General features: G+C 38.5%; 1 protein-coding gene across 4 annotated transcripts; it reads right to left on the reverse strand.

Moving 5' to 3' along the window:
• Positions 1–79: 79 nt before the first annotated feature.
• tox (thymocyte selection-associated high mobility group box) lies at positions 80–25,606 on the reverse strand. 4 transcript variants are annotated; one of them, XM_085930882.1, is made up of 11 exons: positions 25,504–25,601; positions 25,047–25,118; positions 15,079–15,144; positions 14,707–14,817; positions 10,378–10,662; positions 6,054–6,299; positions 5,150–5,383; positions 4,734–4,814; positions 4,087–4,566; positions 2,197–2,351; positions 80–1,580 (listed from the first exon to the last, which is right to left on the reverse strand). In XM_085930882.1, the coding sequence occupies exons 3-11, from the start codon at positions 15,127–15,129 to the stop codon at positions 1,544–1,546; spliced, it is 1,680 nt and encodes a 559-aa protein (XP_085787008.1). In that variant the 5' UTR covers positions 15,130–15,144; positions 25,047–25,118; positions 25,504–25,601; the 3' UTR covers positions 80–1,543. The 4 variants fall into 4 exon arrangements, with proteins under 4 accessions (XP_085787008.1, XP_085787009.1, XP_085787007.1 ...); XM_085930883.1 differs by having other exon boundaries at positions 25,522–25,595; XM_085930881.1 differs by having other exon boundaries at positions 5,150–5,380; positions 25,047–25,606.
• Positions 25,607–25,613: the final 7 nt, after the last annotated feature.

The raw sequence follows: 25,613 nt of genomic DNA on the forward strand, positions 1-25,613 counted from the left end.
AATGAATATACTATTGCTACTGTGATATTGTTAACAAATACTATAAGAAAAACAAGTACAAAAAAAACAACATCAAGAGTTGGGAGTAATGACTGCACATCAATGCAGCACTGACTTTATTCTCAAACACATTTTTAGAATCTAAAAATAAGAAAATCTTCATGTTTGTTGCCCAGAGTCCTTTTATCTGCCAAAACCCCCACATAAAATACAAAAAGATACAAGGTGAGCAAGAGAGAAAGAGTCACTCTCTTCATCATTAACACTAAAACATAACGTGATTAAAAACATTTAAACACAGCCAACAAAGCAATAGTTATAGGTTCATAAATAGCCTCTGTGCACAGAGAAGTAGCGATGCCAAAAGAGACCATGCAGCACTATCAACCACTCCACTCCACTTCAATTCAATTCACTCGCTCACTCGCCAACACACACACATTTTGGGTCCAAATCAATTTTGGAAACAGACAGACATATACATGGAGAAGGAGCTGTCATCATATAAACCTTTGAATTCACCTCATAATTATTTGACATTTCATCATTTCAAGGACTTAAAATACACTGGATTTGTGCCCAACAGATGTGAGCAGTAATGTGAGAGAACAACGTGGGCTTGTGTGTGCTGTGCTCTTTTTTTACTTTGGCTGCAGCGGTACAGTATACTATGGAGGGAAAGAAAACTAATTAACGGGATTTAAAAGGGACACCGTGAACAATTACATTACAGTTTTATACAAGCGCTCTTCAGAGCTTTTCTTTTAAGAACTGCTAGTCCAGTCCGACTATACAAAAAGAAAGACAAAAGTAAGTAGAAAGATTTTTTTTTTTTTGTCGTAGGATTGAGTATTATAGAGTATCAGGGCCACACTGAAAATACAAAAATATAATACAAGAAATGTCATAAAATAAAGACACAATTTAACAATAATGAAGTTGGAGTGTAGCAAGGGAAAAGTATTCAATTGTGATGGAAAATTGCCACATAATTCTAGTAATATTCTCAGAGATTAATTGTAAAGTCATTTCCCTTTTTTTTTTTTTTTTTCTTTTAAACAGTGTGACCCTAATATTCCTTTGAAGCGGTTTGCTAGAACAATCGTTTTGTAAGGGCTCATCTATTCCATTATATACATCAACCTTCACTCTTGTGAGCCCAGACTGAAAACCTCTCCTTTGTGGAACATATCCTTTCAGTCCAAATCAATATACATTTAAGTAGCAGATAAAATTCAACCATTCTAAGTAATCTATGTGCAGGAGCAGGAAGTCTTCTTGTTTTGACCTGTCCTCTGCCCTACCTCTCAAGGATACGGGAAAGTGGCGCTATACACTATGCTCCATTAAGTTTCTCATATTTGCTGTCAGCTGGATTGTATGTACTGTATATCATTCCGGCGAAACAAATATTTAGTTAGGATTTTTGTCTGTTTTGCGGGGGGCCGTGCTGCAAGTTCACTTGAGTGTCTGGCTCTCGTTGAGGTCCCGCACTGGCCAAAGCAGGATGTGAATGACGTTTTGGTCTCACTTTGTTCTGAAATTAACTCTGGTACAAAGTTTTATCTCGCTGAGGACCTCTGGAGGACAGAAGACAACATTGAGGAAAAAAAAAAAAAAAGTAAGCAAACATTCATATGGTATATCTTAGAAAAAGAACTTGATTTAATTTGACAATCTGACATGTTTTTGGAATGTGGCAATGCTCGTAATGCATTGTGCATGCATATTCAACTTTTGAGTGAGCATCGATGATCACTAATTTTCCAAGTGCATTGTGGGTGATTCTGAGTGTCCTACATTTAGGCTCCCCGGACATTTGGACACCCCTACAAAATGGAGTGACCACTTCATAGAGCACTATATAGGGCATAGTGTGCATATGCATATATATATATATATATATTTTTTTTTTTTTTAATTCTACCTTGGGCTGAAACACTTTGATGTAGACAATGACGTGTTGGCCCAGTTTTCACGTGTTTACGAACGTCCATTAAAAATAAATAAGAAAAATATTAGCCGCGGTTTCATTTTTTTTTCCCCTGTCAAAAAAAGGAATCGGCATCCATCTCCCATATCGGTCGGGCTCTACTGTGTATCTTACTTTCTGGGTAGCAGTGTGAAATGCAACAATAGACGAAGAAGAAACCAAGGCACACTTCCTTGGACTTGTGATGTTCCTCGAATACTTACCCGTTGCCATGGTAATCAGTGCTCCAGTCAAGAGATGGGTGATGGTTGGCCATGTGTCGACTCAGTTGGTGGTAGTCCACTGATGATGACATTACCGCTCCGCTATTCATCAGACCCCCTCCGATTGGCTGATACTCCGGCTGGAGGGAGTAGGCCTGGAATGGAATAAAATAAAAAGAAGGGAGTGAACAATCATTCAGAGAAACGGCAGTGAGCGGTGGACGTCGAGATTCGTATTCCTGAGGCTGTTGCAAAGTTGACTGAGTACATGCATAATGGGACTTAGTAGATTTGTGGGTGTAAAATAGCTGCCATCAAGTTGATCAATTACACAGTTTGGAGTGTCTTGCCGACTGCGGGATGAGAGCCACGAGGAGATAAGAGAGGGAGGTGAACAGGAGCTCATGTCTCTAATGGCGAGATACTTGAAGAGTAAAATCAGCCAATGCGGTGAAATATATGTGCGTGTGTGTTTGTGTGTGTGCACGGATAGAGAAAGGAAGCTGAAAAGGAAGTTAATCGGAGTGTTGTGTGTGAAAGAGGAGGACAGCAGGTGGTTGGGGTCTCCCCCTCTCCTTCTCTACCTCACCTATTCATCCTTTGTTGAGCAAATTCTTCTCCTTCACTCCTTCACAAAGACCCCATCTGCCTCTTTTGTCTCTCTGTCTTTCCCTCCCCCCACACAATTCCCCTCACTCGCCACTCAGAGAAGAAGAAAAAGTTTGGAGCTCTGCAACATTGTTCTCTTCCTCTTTTTGGGGGGGCAATACATACACACGCACACATGATTTTCCCCAAAAAGTGACAGAAAATTTGATTTTTTTTGTCACATTAGGAAAAATAAACATGGTTTGAAGCTAATGTGTACGCTGGGGAATCGCTGTCGGCAAGCAAGCAAGAAAAAACAAAGATGGATACCTTAATCGATTTGATGCTGCAATGGTTAAATCTTGCCCAATTTATCTAATTTGGAAAATCTTATGAAAAAAATTCGGAGCGCTTTTTTGATGTTCGTTCATCGCAAAACCTGACATCTCTTGTGTGCAAGAATTTGACCCAACTCCAAAATGACACTGAACTGGTATTATGCTTTGTGAATCAAAATCAATAACTGAGTCTACTTGAGTCTCTTGAACTAACCCTTAGCCTTAACTTATACAGTAAGTTTACGCTCGATCGTAACACTTCAAAGTCACATTGATTTTTTTTTACCTCCTTCATTGCGGCTATCCTTATGCTCCAGTTAAGATTCTCCAACACCATAAAATGCACAAAGCTTCTCACAAAAGGTGTTTCATGACATCATTTCTGTTGAATTGTGCCATGCAATAAATCATATATAATACACATGAAAGTGATTACAAACATTTGACGCTATTTTGGAAGCTCCAGATTTTTTTTTTTTACTTTCCCAGGGGCTCAAGATGGCATAGGGTAGCAGTGAAAAATATTCAAAGTATTTTTTTGGAATATGTAAGCAAAAGCTGGAGGCTCTTAACTGGGGCTTTATAGATTTGTGATGGAATTATAGCTCCCCCCCATATAACGCTATTTCTGTCGAGGATATATATGACAAATGACAAGTACATGATGACGTGATTGGCTTTCAAGGAGAATGATACAAGCTGAAGTGAAATGTATTTAGCACTTAAAGGTCACGGGGGGGTTAGGAGATTGTACGATACCGTGATAGGCAAGTCTACTTAAGGCAGTCTAAATGGTGCTTGTTTCCTTTTTGAAAATTAACTCCTCATACGGTTGGCAAAGTGGTCTATAATAACGGTGGACCAGCTGAGGCACCTTGCGTTGTTTTAGTATTGTAAAGCTAGTGTTAAAAGTCGTGTTACATGTGGAAATGAATATCGTTACATGATGTTAACAGCCACTGACCTGCGTGATGGCTGGAGAGTGCGTCATTCCCAGTGAGTGAGCGCTGAGTTGCTGGTGCTGCTGATGCGGACTGTGCAGCCCCCCCAGGTGAGCCTGGCTGTGGAGCGGGGGGCTAACCTGGTGAGGCGGGGTGGAGGCTTGCACCACGCCGCCGAGGGACAGACCTCCCTGGTGAGGCAAACTGTGCCGTGGTACAGTCCCGCTTGTGGACAGGGCATGCAATTGCGGGTGAATCTGAGTGTGAGGCGGGGGCAGGTGAGGGTGTCCGAGGCTGGGGCTCGAGGGGTGGTGGGTGAGGTTGGACGGGTGAGGGTACGCCATGTAAATGCCCGGGTGCTGGTGGGGAGGGAGTGGGTGGGCGAGCGAGCCGGAGGAAGGGTGCGGGCCTTCGTAGACAGACGCCTTGGATGTGAACATTGAGGCAGAGGAGGAGGAGGAGGAGGAAGAGTGGGGCGGCTTCATCTCAGGATCGTTGTAACTCTGAAGAACGAAAGAGACAATCAGTTCGTTGTCATGTCCGGAAGGCATCGCAATGTGTGTGTGTGTGTGTGTGTGTGTGTGTGTGTGTGTGTGTGTGTGTGTGTGTGTGTGTGTGTGTGTGTGTGTGTGTGTGTGTGTGTGTGTGTGTGTGTGTGTGTGTGCTATACCTGAGAGACCAGACTGGCCCTGTAGGCAGCCAATTGTTTCAGATACTCCTTCTTTGCTGTCTCCGTCTTCTTCTTATATACCTTCAGGCACAAACATAACATTTCATTTTGACACCACTGCTTCCACTCAAATCAGTTTTTTGCATGTAATTGAACTAATAAGCACGCCACATAAAATATTGTACAATGACAGAAATATAAGTGTCGGTGTTTACATGCGTATTCTCAAATTAATCGGCAACTATTTCAATTATTGAGTAATGAATTACAGACTTTAATTAAAATTGTCCAAATCTTCAAATGTCAACTTCTCAACAGAAATTATCCATTATTATGTGCAATGGAAGGTAAACAGACTTACATTATGATTTCTAATTAGTACAAGACATTTTTTGCTCGGGCAATAACCACCATACCTGTTTCTGTTCCTCTCCCAGGCCATCCCACATGGAGGCCACGATCTTGGATACCTCCCCAAAGGTGGCGTTGGGGTTCTGGGCTTTAATGTTGGCCTGTGTGTCTCGAAAGAACAAGGCGTAGGCAGAAACTGGCTTCACTGGCTCATTGGGATCCTTTCGCTTCTTCTTCTTTGGTGTCTTCGGTTTCTTGATGTCAAACGATGCTGGCCGTTTCTCACCTCCATTGCCCTGCTAAACAAGGATGACGTTTATATATATATATATATATATATATATATATATATATATATATATATATATATATATATATATATATATATATATATATATATATATATATATATATATATATGTATATAATATACTTTCTCCGGAACCTTTTTTATTCAAATATTTTCCGAAGGATATCCAGTAATTACATGTACTGTGAAATTTTTAATGACAAGGTACTAGAAAAATATTTCCTGGTAATCTAATCAAAAAGTAATAATTAAAATGTGAGCAAATAACTCCATAACTTGACGTAAGGTGCCACCTTTTAAAGGTGTGGAAGTGATTTTTTTTTTTAAAAAGCAATTTCCCACCTTGCCTAAAGCCAATATTACCTTCACGTTTTTCCCATAATACCCAAGGAGAACAGAGGAGGAAAAAAGCTGGTAAATATTATTCCACAGAACTGTAATTGTTTCATTTCCTCAGAATATCAGCAATAACATGTCTTTTTTTGGTATGACTCACCCAAGAGGGAGGGAGTTGATTTACATTTATTTCATGTGCAGTGCCAGTGAGCGTATTATCTCACGCGTGCATGGCTGCATGCGCACGAGCACACACATTGCTATAAAAAAAGAGCTGATTGGTGTTGTCACTATTCCGTGTATGTGGTTTTTTTATTTTTTACCCTGAATCCATCATCATTGTCGTCCTCATGTACTGAGCTGGACGGAGATGGCGTAGCCGATTTACTTCCAGGCGGGGATGGAGAATTGTGGGTAACTGAGTTCCCACTGAGTCCCAACTGGGTTTGGTTGATCGTCGACAGCTGACTCGGTTGATTCATGCCTGATTGGTTTTTGGGTCCGAGCGCCGCTTCAATGGGCTGTTGGCTGCTCGTAAACCGTGAATCGGAATTTACCATCTGCTGCATCTGCGTGAAGACAACAAGTTTCAAGTTTACACTTTGGCTTAGTAGTGTTTTGACATGAATTTGTGATTTATGATAAAACTTCAGTTGATTAAAAACAATTGTTTCGATTATTTTTCCAGTCACTCGTTTATATGGTGCGATCATAACTACATTTAAAATGTCACTATGCAGCCCCACCCACTCAACTCTTTGAATGTCATGCCCCGGGACAAAGAGTTCATGAAAACAGGAAGTCAGACATAACATATAAATGACCAATACATATGTTGCATTTCTTTGAACTAAATATGAACTAGGGAACTGCCTGAGCACGGCCCCTTATTGGTCTGTTATACTTGTTATATATGATTCATTCATCTTCCAAAACACCCTGAACTGGTCACCAGCCAATCGCAGGGCTACTTGAAATCCATTCAATTTAAAAAGGAATCAAATTGGGTTGGTGTTGTGGATTGGGCTTCGTTTCTGGTCTTCTTTTGTCTGAGCTCCAAGTCCTTTTTAAAGTGCCTCCCACTTTTCACATAAGCTGTGAATGAATGTGCAGGTATGATTCAAAACATGTCCTTTTCTCAAAACGTGTGAATAACATTGAAATCTGGGAAAAAAAGATAAAGAACAAAAGTGCTCAAGTCGACAAGGAGAATACACAAAAGACCAGATTTGACAGGGAATGCCCACATTTTAGCTTTTCTCCACTCAGAGCGCATAGCTGTAACAAAAGAACAGAAATGACAGACTTGGGTGGATGTGAAAATCTGCACGGACAGAAAAATGCACAACTGTGCGCCTTTCTGCACGCATGACCCGAAATGAGCGGCGCTTCAGATACATAACGATAAAATCATTCAAGAAATGATTTAAAGCTGGGCTAGTTTACATTCAAATCAAACAGAAAATCTCAAACAAACTTAAAGTACAAATACAAGTGCAACATGTACTATATGATATCAAACGGCAATATACTGACTGAGGCTTAACAAAATTCTATTGAAGCCACATCAAATGTGGCTCATCCTGACCTCTCGAACAGAAACTAATGACATCTGATGTAACCATGGCAACACGGCAAACTGGTGAGAAGACAAGCTATCTAAAGTAATTTATTTCATCTGTTAATAGTCATTCGCAAGTACATCAATATAGGTTTATTACTCACTGGAGAAGTCGCTATAATTACTCCCTATGCAATGCATCTACCTTCTTTAAAATTTGTTTGACTGCTATTTACATGGGTTAATACACTTTTATTGCCCCACCTGTGTCAAGACAGTAATATTTTATTGCGTGGTGTTGTCTTTCAAAACAACTGCCTCCCTCAGAGACAATGAATTTAATAATAAATCTTGACAACAAAGGAATAAAATGTCAGCACGTCTGAACTCATTGATACACAAGAGACCGGTTTCACCACTACCCATTTTGACAATAAAGTGAAAGACAAGGTGTTAATAAAAGGTTAGAAATAATAATAATAATAAATCCCTTTCAAGAACTTAAAATAGATCGTAGCCTCGTGAATTGGTTTAGCACTACAATGGCATAAGTTAGTCATCACCGCATTACATTTCTGAGGAAAACAAAAGTTATGGTGGAACTTTGACACCTCATATCACATATATTTAGACGAATGTAGGTCGATGCAAACGTTCGCACTTACTAAGCTTACACCTAATAGCGGATGCATGGTGTGCTGTGCCCCTTTTGGGAACACATTACCAGAACTTGATTACCAGCTGCGGTCTCTGAATACATATGTGGTATTTAGATGGAACGCCAAGCGTCAGTGGTCTAGCAAAAGAGGAGTCACAATGACACATTTGAAAGCTATAATGTAGTGAAGAAATTAGATGTGGTTTGGGTGGCTTGAGCCTCAGATTTGGCCAAAACACACATTGAGTGCTCAATTTATTCCATTGTAAAGATTATTACAGTTGACTGTCATCTTGTCAAACACATACACAACATGTTATTAAATAAAATGGTATATGTGTTCTTTTTTTTTTGGTAAAATTGCCTTGGTGGCTTTTGAAAAGGTGATGGTAACATTTTGAGATTCAGGGGCATGAAACCAGTCTTAGATACAATAGATAAAAAAAAAAAATGCATCAATTAATTAATTGTTAAAAATATCAATATCTCTAAAACTGTGAACATTTATAAAAAAATAAATAAATGACTGAACATGACCATAAAAATATCTTTAATTTGATGGTTCGCTCTTCCTCCTTCTGTCAAAGTATCAAAAATGCCCTTGAGCTTCTCCCAATTTGTAGGTCAGCACCTTGCACTGGTGCTCTGCTGGTTGTTATATTTCAGCATGAATGTGGGGTAATTCGGTCAAGTGCTTTTAGTTCACAACACAATTATCTCTGAATCGTTACAAATAAGTCAAAGCCCTTCAAAAGAGCAACTGGGCTCTTAATATGAACTGTCTTACCTTCGCTCTATAAGAAACATACATGCACACACAATGACTCGAATCTCTATACTGCTCTCTCTACCTCGATTAGGCTGAGCCAGGCATAGTTGCTAGGCAACCATAAATCATAGACTGGCAGTAAATGTATAGTAGCAAGGGGATATAAAAGCAAGAAATGAAAGAAAGACAGAAAAGGGAAGGAACTCAGATAAACAGTCATGGAAAAAAGTGTCAAGCCAATACAATAAATGTGGATTTAAAGGTGAGACAGTGAAATGAAAATAAACTATCAATGAAAGAAAAGACCATCACATAACCTAATTCAAAATTATGTTGTGTTTTTTTTTTCCCCACAATAAAGGGTTCTCACAAATGGAAAACTGTACAAATGTACTATAGCTTAGGGATTCTTGCATGTTGCCACATCACATTTGTAGATATTTAACTGACCTGTCGCCGCATCGACTTTGCCACTGGGCAATGACAACTATATTGACTAATGACCACTTCAATGTTTTAGTCAGGGACGCATTGCCCAAAATCATCAAGTGTTGGGTTGGTTGTGCCCAAAGTGAGTGGCAATATTTTACGAAATTGAAACAATGAGCACGGTCTCTTACAAATTATACAAGACAATAAATGGTCGATCATTCAGGGGGGGGGGGAAGCCTCAATGAGTGGTTCATATTTAAAAGAGAACATCAAACTGGTATTTCTCCAGTCTTCTAAGCTCTGCTTGGCTGCAGCACAGATGCTTGTGATTCATAGATGCCTTCGGGGTCTCAAAGAAAATCAGCACTTATAAAACTCTTGCAGTTATCCACATAACGAGATAAATGTTAGGATACACTTTCAAGACTATTATTTTTTTACGGGGACCACTATAGTCCTGTTTAGCCACGCCAGCCAGCCAGCCAGCCAGCCAAGATTGCACGCACAGTTTTTTTATTTTTTATTATTTAAAATATTTTGCTTATATCCTCTACTTCTATTTAATTAATTACTACATCTAATATGGAGACTGAGACAGCAAGCAGAGACGGAAAGTTTAAAAGTGACAGGTGAGAAAGTTTCCTTTTCGCTAAGATGGAAGAAACCTTTTACACACACACACACACACACACACACACACACACACACACACACACACACACACACACACACACACACACACACGTGCTTCTGTCAGCCCAAAAACTTCAGTTTCAGTGACAGCCAAACTACTTGTTTCATGCATCTCATTGTCACAGTGGAAAACACCTTTATACCTAATTTGAAATGCATATTGTTAAAATTCAGTCTAAACATTTCTTCCTACGAGTGTAGGAAGATGACGGTACCCTAAAAATATTATTAGTATGATACTAACTCCTAAATTGTACTTCATCTTATCAGCAGCAGCATTCATCATGGACTAAAATGAGTTTGTTAATGAGTTCACGGCTAGTAAATGTATAAAGATAATAACAATAATAATGAAAATAATAGCATCAATCAAACACAAACTTTAAAATTTGTTCACAGTGGTCCATCCATCCACTTTCTAGACTGCATTTTCTTTTCAGGGTCACAGAAGTTTTGAATCATATAATAAGAGTTATCACAATGAAACTTGTATTTTTTTTAAAATATACACAAAAATGTTATTGTTCCACTCACCACTGATAGAGTATTGGTCATGGCTGACCCATCTGGGCTGTATGTACCCCCATCTTGTTTGAGCATGGACGCTCCTTCCTGACTGGCAGGCATTCCGGCCAGATTCATACCCTGCAGCTGGTAGGGGTGGTGTGGAGCTGAGCTGGTGTTGCTATCCAGAGGTCGATAGGGTCCAGTGGAGGAATCGTGGGGCAGATGAGGAGGCAGCATGTGGTCTGGAAGTGTAGGGGGGGTGATAGGTGGAATGTTGAAGTCTTCATCACCCAAACCACCCATTGAGTAGGACTGAAGACAAGAGATTAGATGGAATATGTTAAAAATATGTGAAATATGTTCAATCCATTTTTTTTTACAATCCAGTTGTAAACAACGATGCAAAACAACATTTACAGTACACACACAAAGCGCAAAAATCCATTTTAATTACTACATAAATACAGATACATTTTTCAATTAAGCATCAAATATTCAGGTAACCCCTCACATGTCCATATTAAGTTGTTAATGTTTGACTTTCGGCTGAATACAAACAAACATAGCTTGTCGTTTCACTGTTACAACTATCTTTCAATGTATGTATGTATTTACAGTCCGAATCATAATAAACAGTCAGAATTCACAATGATTTCCTTTCCAACAAACAGTATTACCGGTGTGAATTTAAAACTTTATAGAATTTATTTAGACTCAAAAGATGTATTCATTGAAACTTGGGGGAGAAGGGGAATCACCACCTATTCATCAGCCTCGGGCATATGCTTTTGTAGGGTGAGAAAAGAAACCACGACCCCTCAGTCAAGGAAGTCCTTAACCACAGCAGACCTGATTTTGTCGACAATCTGAATTTCATCTTTCACTTGATCCAAACCCATTATTCTTATTTAATTGTATTTTTGAAGGGAAAATGGATTCTTTTCCTACTTCTATAAAACCACCACAAATAGTTAGGTTGATAGGAAAGCTTGCAGATGACTGTAAAATCACTTGGGGCATTGGTTTTCGGGTTCTATCATGAGAGAAATGAACATTTCCAAGACAGACTAGAAAATTGCATATGAGAAGTGACCACACTGTCAAGAAACATTACTGTCAGAAACAATAACTAGCGGGATGTAAACATTGTCCGTTGCGATTATAACAATGTGTATATGTACTATACAGTATCTTTGTAGTTTTGTCTTGTATTTGTCTTTCTCCCAGTAATTATCACTAATGACGTTACCGTCCTTAAGACAAAAACATTCATTTATATGTACAAAAGCAGTTCTAACAAAAAAAAAAAGAAAATAGATTCAAGTTCTGACACGCTGAAGGAGAACTATATATGCGTAATTATTCGGAGAGCTACGACACAAGTGAAATGGAGTGAGAGAATTGTGCAAGAGAGGAGTGAGAGACACGAGGGTTAAAAGAAAGAGGCAGCGTTCGAGAAGCCCTCTCATACTAATCTGACAGAGGAGATCTTTTATAGAGACTGACAGCTTTTCTGCTTGGCTGGCCACACCAGTCTCTCTCTTGGACTCTTTTGCTCCTCATCTCTCACCATCCTTCTCCTTCTACCCCTCGTTGGCTCTCTTGCTCTTCTAATCTCATCCATGATTTCTCTTTCATCTCTCTCACGCTTTTGCCAAAGCAAATGCAATGTTGACTGCTGAGATGCATGACTTGCGTGTTGTCAGTTGAATGATGGATATGCTTACTGTGTAATAAATGCTCACATTGGTAAGATGAGATTTCTCATCTTTCAATGAAAGCTGAAAGATACATAAAAAAAAAAAGAAAGCAAAAGAAAACCCACAAAATCTAAAATGTATGTTTATAGTGGAGCTGTGTGGAGATATCACATTTTGTAACTTCAGTTGCTATTCATAAACAGTCAACCTCATTATGAGGAAGTTGAACTGTATCTGGCCCCGGTTTCATGCATCTAATTTGCTTTTTTTGTTTTTTCCTAAACTTGTCACGTTGTGACAAAGATGGCCAGTCAGAGATTGAAGAGATGGAAGGCGAGACTAAATGATGTGTCAATCATTTTTAAGCACTCAGCCTGCTTATCGTGGATTCAGCACCCAGTCCTGTTGCGCTTAGTTATTTTCGGCTGATTATTGAACTCCGGTCAGGAAGAAAAAACAGCCCTCGAGACAAATCAAGGGTTAATTAATGTAATAGTATGTGAACTGAGCCCTGGCAATCGTGATGTTTTCAGTTGACAGCAAGTGGCAGCAAAATTTTGCTGTTTAACTCATATTCTACAAATGTCAACAACATATTCATCAAAATGTTGTGTTTAGATGAGTGGAGGCACATACAACATAATATGATAAAGAATTATTCAAAAATGTAAAGAAAATCTTTGTGTTGACTTCCCTTTAACAGTGAGGTCATTTAAGTTAATCATCTCTGTTATAGCTTCACATTCCCTTAAAAAAATCAAAACTTTGACATATTTGGCCACTTTACAACAGAAATAAAAGATTGTTAATTTACCATTTGTGGGACAGTGTGTTGAAATTTGAGTGTTGAACTAATAGAATGCAATGACCTAAGTTAAACTTGTCAACCTGGTCACTCATCAGTTGAACAATCTTGACAAGTTCACCCTGTCCTCTTTTCATTCTCCTTCCTCCCCTTCCATGTCATTTCTGAGCTTAAAAGCCCCGTGATGTGGGTGAGGTCTTTGCAAAGAAACAAATCTAACTGTAATGTAGTTTTCAAAAACTATTTGAGCTCAGAGAGCTGCATAAATTACACTTTTTGTCTGTCTGTCGACTGTGTGCGTTCAATCACTTCTTCATGTTCTGCATAAATTACTGCCCCTTGTGTCTCTCCTCTTCCATTCATTTTGACACAAAAGCCAATGCTGGGAGCTTCGAGAAAGACTAATGTAGTCAGGATTAAGTCCTTTTACTTATGTTGTGTTCTCATTATTTGCACATTTCCCACAATTCCATGTTTTCAGTACGAGAATGCATTTACAAATATAGCGTTTCAGCCGTTTTGACCGTCTTGCACAAAACTGCACTTTTCACTGCGTTTTAGATCTGATCAAGTGAATGTTGTTTATGTTGGACTAAAAAAAAAAAAAATGTCCATCTGATTTTGTCAGTGTGTGTCTCGTTCTCAAGGGAATATACTTTATTTAAAACTGATGGTAAAGGCTGATTAGCCTCAGGGTGGACCTCAAAGCATTCTTTGAAGCTCAACAAAATTGTTTGTGCATAGAGAAGCTGTGCGTTTGATGAAAGCCTGATTGACATTTCTTTCATTCTATTGTCAACACCATTCTCTGCTGTCAAATAATTTGTTTGAGGTAAACTACAGGCTAGAAACAGCAAACTCATGAGAGCTTGCTAGAGAAAATTATTTCTTGCAAGCAAGTTGCAAAAAACTAGGGATGGGCAAAATAACCCGTCAATTTATGTATTGTCGAATTGAATTGTGACAATTGTGTAAACTGCGTTGATTAATTGCATCTTGTAGTAAATGAGGCTAAATGGAGCTTTAATAACTTATGACATATTACATTGTGGACTGTACATTGTGAAGTAGGTATAAATATATATAAATGTGTTTTTTGAATGGCGTGATATCAAACAGGTACGAGAGCATCAATTAAAAAAAAAATGCTTTGCTTTCAAGTACAGTTATGCATTGACTCGTGGCACAAATCTTTGGAGATACAAGCTGCCGCTTTGTCAATTGTTTTTTTTTCATGCTAGCCAGAATTTGACATATGAACTTAAATCATCTCACTTGGCAACAAGCAGCAATTTGGCACATGGTAAACTATTCTTCAAAAAGAGGTTTCAAGCTTTCTCCCAGTTGATATTTACTGTCAAACTACTCTAAAATGAATAAAACACAAAATAATTTACACATAGCGTATTCAAAGTAACCACATCATAGGAGCGTGGTTGCAAAACAAAATTCCTATGTCAAAGGCACCACGACTGTACAGAAGAAAAACACGTCATACCTACACTACAGTCGTTCTTAAAAACTCATTTGTGCTTGAGTCAAAAAATGGATTTGTTGAGTTTTTTATGCTTTCTGTATTCAATTACTTTTGGTATTTAGGTTATTTGTAAAGGATTCCATCTTCATAGGGTTGATTCACTCATAACACCATCATCAAATATTATGATACTGGTTCATGACTGTTTGTGTGTGTCTGTGCGTGCGTGCGTGCGTGCGTGCGGGGTGGAGGGTCAGCACGCATTTGTGTGTGTGTGTGTGTGTGTGTGTGTGTGTGTGTGTGTGTGTGTGTGTGTGTGTGTGTGTGTGTGTGTGTGTGTGTGTGTGTGTGTGTGTGTGTGTGTGTGCAATCACCCAAGGCAGACGGTGTGTCTCGGGCAAGTGCGCGTCTCTCCGCCAGTGCTGCGAGGAAGGGTTAGGAGGTGTCACCTTGCTCAGGGGCTGAGGGGGCTGCGGCACACGAAACTATAGGAGTCACAAAGCAAAAAAATAAAAAATAATGCATCAGTTGGGCCAAGAGGCCAGAAGAGGGTCAAAGGTCAAATAAAAACACCAAGTGGAATAGCAAGTACGAAGTGCACATCTCAAATTTATCAAGTATGTTTCGATTCGAACAGTACACATCTTTTGACTTTTTCTGAACTGGATGTTAACTCTTTGGTTAATATAAAACTATCACGGAATTACTTTTAGATCATAAAAACCAATAAGTACAGTAATACGAACCTGGTTGTTTGAAACATAGTCAAGGCCCGTTTCTTGCATATTCAGGAACATGGTGTCTCCTTCCAACTGGAGAGAAGACAGGATAAGCAAGAATGTCATATCATGAAAACTCACACACACATTATTGGAGTGATCAAATAAATACAGATATATACAGGTACTTAAAAAATTCATTTTGAATTAAAAAGCATTTTTTGCATATTACCAAGTGTAAAGCAGGAAGAACTTAAATAACAAGGCACCACAAAATGTGTTCAGGATAATGACAGCTTTTATGGAGATGAAGATCTGTGTTGCCCCCCCCCCCCCCTTCACAGAGACGTTTTCCTCCATTTGCTGTTTATAGGGACTATATCTTGAATTATTTTTCCTCTTGTCTTATAAAAACTGAAATGCTCTCACACTTCTGGCCAGTAGATTATATTGTCATCACCTAGGTTGAACTATTTGCATTTGCATCTTCTATAGTTTTTTTTTTTCTGTTTTGGTGTATACCAGATGTGAGAAGCCAAAAGTCTACTAGAAACACAAAATATTGCAGTTGCAATTTGATCTGGTATTTGTTGTCATGTAAACCATTTCATTAGCCATAGAGTAAATACATGTATGTTCAAAATAAGCAAACCACATATAATTATGATATGAAATTACACCCATCAAATTTCAATGCCGTCTCTACTTTCTTATTTTCCTATTTTTTACCACATCTATTTATTGTGTTACTGTGGCAATATTTGACTTCTCCTTTCCTGGGCCAGCAGTGCAGTAAAACTTTTATGTAACTATGTGTGACACACTGTGGCAAGCACTGAACAGCCTCACAAAAACTGCCAGGACAACTCAGAGTTACGTGGATTAAGGTTACTTTCCCTACACAAGCAGGGAAGATGTAAAAATATTGCTTCAAATTTGCTCGCACAGCAAAAATTCAAACTACGACACAAAACGATCAATCATTTGATTGTCATGACTCTTTACATAACAGCATTTGATCAAGTGAAAATATTCAAACTCAAATATTTGATAGTTGCTTGGGTACTAGATTACTTATTGTTTTGCTTCTAAAACAGACACGTGGATCCTAGTTTGAACAGGTGGGGAGAAGTAAAACAATTTAATGTGCGTGTTCATACACAAACACACACACACACACAGGTAGACAGGTGTAACTGCCTCATCCATTTGCCAACTGCCAGGTATTATGCAAATAGGGTGTAGGTTTACAGAGAAACCCCAATGAGTATTGTTATGAGGCTTATACATAACTGGGAAAATGACTTACAGTTAAGAATTACTCGAACATATCACTTGCCAAAATAACGTTCCCCGTGAGATGAAAAAGAGAGACAAAGAGCTGAAAATGTAGATAGATGAATAGACAGACACATCGATCATTGAACAGCTTCAAAATTAAACTAGAAAATATAAAATAATAAAAATAAATGTACATTTTTGCTGCTTTCTTTGGGGGGGGGGGGGGGCATTTATGAAATGTTTACACGAATGGAAACGTTCTCCACATGCCACTCAGCTGGCTTGCGCTGGACACCGGTTGCAGCTGCCTTTGGGAAAGGCTATTTTAAGATGCAAAAGCAGGCGGTGCGATTCGTCGCAGGTTTGATAAATCCCATTGTGTCTAATGTTTGTGGAAAGCTCTTACGTCCAGATTTGCTGGATTTGATATTTTGAACAAATCTACAGCTCCTATTTGAAGGGGATATTTTCAAGTTATTTTTCAGATTATTTATCAGTCAAAAGATGTCATGTTAATGAGTTGACTTCTTTTTTTTTTTTTTCCTGAAAGGTGATACTTCCACAATTAACATTTTGCGAGTTTGGCAGATGCATTCCTGGTTACTATATGAGTTTCCCCATTTATATGCACATGTTTTTGCATGTGCAAAAATTTCAAAGTAGAGGATCATTTATTTAGTCAGCACCAAGTCATTATCATATTCTGGCATTAATTAAAAAAAAAAAAAAAAAAGTAGCATATTGTCCTCTAGTTTGAATGCACCCATACAATTAATTATATTAGCATGGACCTACAAACAAATTTCTTTCTTTAAAATGTTCTTTTTCCTGAAACATGACAGTGGAAAGGATGTAGGTTTGTGTTTATGTCTCTTTCTGTCTTCATGCCAGCCTTTCATCATCTGTGTGCACGTCAATGTGTGTGTGTGCATTTGTGCGTGTGTGTGGGAAAGCAAAGGTTTGAATAACAAGCAGCCAGTTAAGTGGGTCAGGGTCGGAGTTAAGGGGGAGAAAAGGGGGAGAAAGGTGGAGAGAGACTATTAGGATGACAAAGAAGGACAATGGAAAAGAGAGAAATGGGGAAGGTTTTGATACATGAAACATACACCTGATAAATAGTCGGATCGGGAAAGCACTGCAAAATACAACTTTGGAGTCAAGTAGCAAAATATAAAAGAACATTCGTCCAACAGTCTCAACTTCACTTAAAATGGGGAATCTAATTCAATTTCAACCTTGTTTTTTTTTTCTCAAACAGATGCAAATCTAGTGTTAAATATGTACCCCCCCCCTCCCCACCCACCAACCATAATGATGTTGTTGTCAAGCTGGGTCCTGAAATGAAACCAGGATCATACATGTAAATAGCCTGAGACCAAGTTTAACCCTCAAGGGTTTGTCTGAATTTATTTGGCTGGTCTGGATTGCATAGATTTCAGTTTACTCTAAAGTGCATTAGAGAACATAAATCAACTTAGCCCAGGCAGAAATGGCTGACTGAGTGTGTGTGTGCGTGCAAATGAGTGAGTGAGTGACTGACTGAGAGAGAGAAAGAGATTCACACAGCTGTGATAGGTCAACTCAACATTTTGTTTAGCTTTCTTGTCACCATGGCAACAATATAAACACAATTTTTATTTGCCAACTCCGATTCACTGTTTGAGCGTAGTGTGTAATGTGTGTGCAATTTAGATGTGCTCTTCGGATATTTATGATGTTTATCCTTCAATATGTGCGAATGGAAAATGGACATATGAAACAGCGGTATATTTATGGGGAGATCAAAATTATTCACACATATCCACCCGTGATTTTCATGTGTTTTTCCACCCCACAAATATGTTTGTGATTTTCACGTGTTTTTCAAATCCATAAATACGGTTGCGGTTTTCACATGTGTTTTTTTTATCGTTGTGCGTGCATTTAATATTTGTAAATATTTAATTCTGCATGCGAATCGTTGCTATGCGTTTGTGAATCAGCGTGTGTTTCTTTTGACACAAACATAACGCCATTTTACTCGAGATTCTCAAGTTCTCCAACAATCTAACTGATGCAAGTTATTGTCACTAATACACACTCACACAGCAAAATGCACCAATGATTGCGTTACATGATTTGATTGCAATATGTTTGTTTTGGAAATTAAATTCAGATAATTAGTCTCTTCTGGCAAAGCTCTGTCTCCCTCCATCTGTTCCCTTTGGCATATCTCCGCCAACTATAAGACCCTCATCTCTGCATCTCTGCATCCTTGCCCTTCAACTAAAAATAAAAAAAACAAATTTTTTAGTTACTCAGAGTCACCCAGTCATCAATGAACATTTGTAGTGTGGGTGGGGCTTTGTGGAGGGATTCTTGGCGTTACGCTTCCTTACAAAAATCCCAGCCAACGTGGACAGACGGGTTGTAATTTAGTTTGGACTATGAGGGTTTGTGATAAAGACAAAAATACTATGTGGGATTGGCATTTAGGGTAAGGTCACGTTAACAGCTGGGACTTAACTACCGCACTTCCTCAAAAAGTGGCCTACATTCTAATAAACACCGGGCCCAACCAGAGATACTTCATTTTTTTCCTTCATGAAAAAAATGGTGACAACAATGTATCACTAAAATGTAAAAAAAAAAAAATAAATAAGGTTATGGCCCTTAGTGTTTCAAAACTACTAGAAGGAACTCTAAATATATACAAAAGTACAATAAGACATGCTGCAAAACCAAAGCTGCCTGACTCACTTGAACTATTCGACCTAAAACAACCATTTTTCTGAAAACAAAGATAGTTGACAAAGTCTGGCAGTTTTCATTATAGAAATTACTATCCTATTTAAACGATTTCTGCTTGCCATCTCCTAATGTACAGTAAATTCACAGGCCCAAGCATGAACAGATTTATATTAGTATCCACAAATGAATGATGAAGTAGATACAGCAGTGTGTGTGTGTAACTTACACAGAAGAGTGATCATCACATAGCAGCAGAATAAAGGATTTGCAGAACCCAGCTATTTTTTTAAGGGTTGGAACTAGGTCAGATTTTTACAAGCCTTCACTAGAGTCAGGGTTATTTTGATTTCCATGTAGGGGATACAAAAAGAAATAGTTGAACTATATTCATGTTTATGACCTTGTCAGGTCATTTGTCATGTGATTCAGCAGATACACAGTAGACCATGTCTACCATATGTACGACCCTGGAGAACCCGTAGAGATATCCTGCATGATGCATAACGATTATTTCAATGATTCTACCAAAGGTAAGCAGAGCGACCCGAGCCAATCATGTTGAGTTTTGTGATGGTTTTGGTGGAATGAAAAAAACCCTAATCCATCGCCATGGTTTCATTCACCATATTTACATTATACCTTCTCCCTATTTCTATCCCTTCTGTCTCACTTGATCTACGTTTCACAAAGTTTTTTTTTTTTTTTTTCCAGACAGTAGCTGTGCGTTTACTGCCACGCCAGAAATGACGACTAAAATTGCATTGCTTTAATCTATCAAGCTAACAGATTCTTTTCTACATTTGCGTCCAATCATCGCTTAATGCGGTTGACTCGCTTCTGTTCGTGCCGCTGGTTCTCTGAATGACGAAAATGTGCTCAAGCACACTGAGCTGGCTTCTGGCCACATAGTCAACTGCTCTCATCCTTTTTTTTTTTTTATCACAATTTCTTGTGTTTATAACCGTGGTAACAGATGCGTACCAAAGAGGAAGGCAATCTGTTATCCTAGACACTATTGCTACCCTAAAAAAAAAAGAAAAAATGAAAGAATGCACTGGCACTGTCAGTCAGAATTATTATGATATGGTCTGAATCCATTAAGTATTCAAAGAGCAATAACCTACGCTTCAGAAAACATTCCCATTAAAACAGTGAGCTCCATTTATTTTCACTCTTTTTAACGAAAAGCATTTGGGTATGACATTAAAAAAAGAATATGGGACAAGAGATAACATTTCAGTTTTATTTTCCAGGTACAGGTTGTTTACATCTGCACAATTTTAGGTGAGCTAAACTATTGGGAATTTTAAATATAAGCTTTAAGTCTTGATTCTTGAGATTGATTTGACTCGTCTCAAACTTTTTTCCTTTTTTCCCTCCTTGGTAACTCTTTGATTCGGCAGTGTATTTTGGGTCAATATCACGCTGCATGATGAAAAATCTCCCAAACCGTTTGGTTGCATCTGTCTTTCAATGTTTCTGAGTTCATTTTGCTGCTGCCATCTTGAGTTTCATAAAATGAAAATAAATGAGCCTGTCCAAGAAGAGGCAATGTGAGCCCAAACCATGTCATTACCTCCACTGGGGCTTCCCTTCTCTTTGGTAAAAGTTCATCTTTGCCCCATCAATTCATAAATCTTGTCCAAGATTTTTTTTATTAGTACTAGGCCTGTGTACTTTTTCCTCTTCAATTCCAGCCTGGTATATAGAGTACAGTACTTATAAGTAAGTATCTGTGCTTTTGTGCTGTTTTGTGTGTCAAAATAATAGATGAAATGCTGTCACATGTCAAATCCAAATATTTTCAGTCCACAGCAAAAATAGAAATGGAAATCTACCTGTTCCAAAATTTTAAGATTATATGTTAGACAAATATTTACCGTCAATATGATTTAAAATATGTTAAATGTTCATTAATGTTTCACTGGTTTGATCTAAAGATGCCTTGAGAAGTCTGCTTTAGTTAGTTAGTTAGTTAGTTAGTTAGTTAGTTAGTTAGTTAGTTAGTTAGTTAGTTAGTTAGTTAGTTAGTTAGTTAGTTAGTTAGTTAGTTAGTTAGTTAGTTAGTCATCATTCAAATAAGTACATAGTAACTTCTTTGGTTACGAAAAACCTTTTTTTACACGTCATTTTTCTTCTGAACTCACTGAAAAGTATTCCAATGAAAATATTTCCTATGCACACACAACTAAAGATGAAATGTTATTAAAAAGCTTCTAATATAAATATTCCAGAACACTCCACATATTGTTATCTTTTGCGCAATGAAGTATTGCCTATATATATGTATTGAGGAAACACAATAAGACTCTGTAGTTGAACCAAGATAACACGATGCAGGTTTTGAGTAGATCTTTATCTCAGGTTGAGAACCCTGTAATAATCTAATATGTAATGTTCCAAGAATGCTATTAATGCAAAGCCATCTCAGGAAGTCTAAACAATGTCCGGAGAAGCAGGACCAGAGTTGCCCTTTCACACATGTAGCACACAGGAAATTGCCTCTATCAGATGTGTTCTCATGTATTGGAGCTACTCTGTTTAGTTTATGGGGAAGGGGGGTGTGATTCACAAAGAGAGCTGCAGCCACATACAGTAAGTAGAAATTACTCCAATTTTTGGGATCTGATTCTTAACTATTCTGAAATTCTGCAGAAGCATCACAATGTTGCCAATTAAAAACTCTGGCAAAAAAAAAATGGAAGGATGTTGACGTTACGGTTCAATTAATGCAATGACGGTACATTTCAAAACTATTTTTCCCCAATCAGATTTTGTGAAATGAGAAAATTGCACTGTAGAGACCATTTTGAAGGACGCCTTTTCCTACTATCATATGAACAGTGAGCAGGCACACAAACAAGTGAGAAATAATACAGTTGGATATGAATCAATTAGCAAAGTAAATTCACTCTTAATCATACTTGCAACCGTAGCCAGTGGTGCAAACTCAGTGCTTTATTAAATGGCTAAATGCAACTAGCGTAACCTCTGACTGTGACACTGTGAGTCTTACTGCTTTGAATATTAGCCAATTGTTAATTCATGATATTGTCAGATTGATAACGTCTGAGCCTTGTAATTGAAGAAAAATGATTATTGTCCTAAATGGCGCAATGTGTATTTGCAAGTTCCTACGTACTAATGCCATTACAAGCAGTCATTGACATGCTAATAGAAAATTAGCAAGGAGGTCTGGGAGTGATACAGTATTCGGTTGAGTCACAACTTTTTTTTTATACTTTTATTTAATGGAAGCGCGTATCTTCATGCATATGTGGCACTACACTGCCCCTGAGGCCAAGGAGCACATGACAGGCCGGTGTTTGTTTGTGGATTTATTTATTTATAATTTACTATTATTTTAAATTATTTTGATGTATTGTGAATTTATTTGCTAGTAGTTAATTCAATAAATAGTTGAGTTTTACCTGAAAGTTTTGAAATAAATGTATATGAATTGTGATTTCAATAAAAATAAAAATGCTAAATGATGATTATTATATTGACCATATTCTGCCAGCCCTAGTTTGTGCAACCTTTCTTTTTTCTTTTTTTTCTTTTTTTTTTGCAAGAATCTTGATTGAATACCAAATACCAACCAGATTGGGAGACGATTTTCTGTACCAGCTGAGTCAAGCCTGATACAACACAGTAAATTGCTTTTTTTTTTTCTTCGTCTTTTTCTGACACTAGAGGTTGAATTGCAGAAAAGGGCTGGAAAGTCTGCTCTGTGCACACATTATTTTGACATTGCACAGACTTTGTGCATGGCACCTGGCAAAGTAAAATCTGTTTAAAATCCAGCCGCTTTCGACATTCGTATTTCCACATTCATCTCGTCATCTAAAAGACAAGTAGAATGTTGCTGTACATGTGCAGCCTCAGCTTCAGATTGGTTGTCATGGTTAATAATCACATGCATGATACTGAGTTGAATCTTGTAATTGTGTTGAGGATTGTCTGCACTCAAATGAAATGGAAAATCTCCCTCTGCAGCTTTACATGAACACATCTGGAGGTCACGCCTTTCTATTATTTTCTTTTCTAGCTTTTTCTTTTTAAAACAAAAACCTTTTTTCGCTTGTTCACCTCTGATTTAGTTTCTTATTCTTCCGACTTCTCCTCTCTTCCTGTCTCACCGCCTCTGTGCTTGGCTGTTCTTTTCCTGTCCCTCTCCCTCCTCTATATTTTCTCGCTCTCTGTTCCCCCCACACAGTAATATGATCTCGTCTATCAGACCGACAGAGCCATGAATCAAAAGACACACAGAGAGAAATATAGTACAAACCTTAGTGGCCCCACCCCCACTACAACCACACTCATCTGCAACATCCCTACCCCCAACAACCCGCTCTCACTCTCTCAATCTCTCTCTCTCGTTCTCTCGATTTCTCTCTTTCTCTCCATTCCCTACCCCCAACCACACAGCCCGCTCTCTATCCACAGCCTCTATCTTCCATCTCTATCTTTTCTCAAATACGCACTCACTAACAACACTGGGGCACGGTGGCATAGCTTTGTGCATGAGATCCTGCCCACTCCTCAGAATAAAAGCAGCAGGTTGAAAGGATTTAAAGTGTCAACTGAGTGCATTGCTATCATCTGAGATGATAACTACAATAATGTGGCATTCTATTAATGCCCACATCTCCAGGTCAGGGGTCAAGATTGGTTAATGTACAGTTGCTGTGTCCCAATCAGGAATGGCAGCCACCAACCAGTATGTCATTGCATAGTCTTCATTCCACCATGCCTCTCTTGAGGTCTGTACATATTAGTTACACATGTAAGAGTGCAATAATACAACATTGAACAGATGCTCCAATTGGTGCATATAGCTAAAACCATAGTGGTGGCACCTCAGATGATGCTTGCTTGCACATATTGGTCTTGGAGAGTATAGAGTACACTCTTAAGAACGCAAGGTTAAAAACAACCCAATTTGAGTTCAAAATTGGACCAACAGAACAATGCATTTTTATTGTAAAATAACCCAAAGCTGGGTCAAATTGACTCAACTCCTTGGGTGCTTCAAATTTTTAACCCAGTAGTTTTACGTGTGTCACTTTGACTGGGACTTATTTGAAGAGCGAGAAATAAAACTCTGCAGCTCACTTTTGCTTCCTCAATCCCAAAGTGACTAGTGTGATAAGAGATTACCATAAATTAAAGCCTGATAAATTTATTACAGGGGTTAACGAGAATATGTTTGTTTTTCTTCTAGACTGCTGTTTCTTGTTTTAAGCATAGAGTTGTGTTTTTTTTTCCTTCATAAAACATCCACAGTATATTTATTTATTTATTTATTTATTTATTTATTTAATTTATTTATTTAGGGAAAAACAGCACAAACTTGACATGATTTTGATTTCTGGTAGAATGGTGGCATGCATGTATGGCTGAGTACATGCACTTATTTTTCTGGCTGCAAAACTTTCACAAGAATCTCCTGCAAAATGACTCTGTGGCATGAGGACTGAAGGTTTATGCTCTGTTAGCTGTATTCTTCTGTTGCACTTAATTACAGTACATAATCACAGTTAACCACAGTCTAATGACGGACAGACAAGCAGACAGACAGACACAGACAGACATCCGACCTCAGTCAATAACAGGTTTCTGACCCTGCCCGACCTTTCACCTCGCCTAAGAGGGAGATAAAACTCCTCAGACAAGTTAACCAACCTAAATGCCAATGGAAATGATGTGCTCCAAAATCCCAAACCACTTGAATCTATCATACTGCAATACTGTTTCAAGCATAATAGCCCTAAAATCTAACAAAATCGTCAATAGACAGTGGTAGCAGTAGCTGCTTTAATTAACTTCAGGCTAATAAAGCAATTAATTACCATTTAATTGGCAGGGCAAGAGAGATGAATGCACCCACAGTTAATTAAAGTGGAGGGCAACACAAAGGTTACTTTCATCTGCTAGACAATGAGCAACACAAGAAGGTTGCTGCTCTAGTGTCCCCCTACCTTGTTGGTTCCGAAGGTTGGGTCAGGGTAGGAGAGCTGTCCCAGTCTGCTGTGCTCTGACGCGGACAGGGGCTGAGGAGGTGGTGGGTAAACTGTCACATCCATGGCCCAATATACATCCACTTCTCCCGCTGTTCTATTCTTCTGGTTGCTTTCTTCTTTCAGCTAAAATAAACTGATGACTTGATTTGTTCTGTTCTTTTACAAAGTTGGAGGTCCCTGAGCAACCGTAAGGGGAAACATCTAAGAGACTCTCCGGAAACCCCAACGCCTTTCTCGGTGATTTTTTTTTTTAGGAGGGAGAAATGAAGCATTCACAGAATCCTGCAAGTTTTGGAACAAGGGCTTCTCCCCACGCTGGTTTTCATGCTCCAATGACTGGCTGAACTTCCAAGTCTATGCAATTCTCCGCTGACAATGAATGAATTGAAAATGCAAAACTGCCAGAATAACTCACTGCAAGATGCGTCTCCACCTGTTTTCTTGATGGTCGCGATGTTTTGTCTTGCCAGGATGAGATGCGACTGAAACTGGCTCAATGCTGTTCCCCGCTGCTTACCACAACTG

This window comes from Syngnathus leptorhynchus, chromosome 14 (genome assembly GCF_054491065.1).
Source record: "Syngnathus leptorhynchus isolate UIUO chromosome 14, UIUO_Slep, whole genome shotgun sequence".
In the NCBI taxonomy this organism is placed as follows: Eukaryota; Metazoa; Chordata; class Actinopteri; order Syngnathiformes; family Syngnathidae; genus Syngnathus; species Syngnathus leptorhynchus.

Excerpts from the sequence above, each read along its gene's own strand:
- tox (XM_085930880.1), bottom strand. The coding sequence starts at position 25,151 with ATGGATGTGACAGTTTACCCACCACCTCCTCAGCCCCTGTCCGCGTCA. Across the intron at positions 6,300-10,377 it reads TGACCAATACTCTATCAGTG|ATGCAGCAGATGGTAAATTC; the intron begins GTGAGTGGAACA and ends GTCTTCACGCAG. Across the intron at positions 1,581-2,196 it reads ACTGATTACCATGGCAACGG|AGGTCCTCAGCGAGATAAAA; the intron begins GTAAGTATTCGA and ends TCTGTCCTCCAG.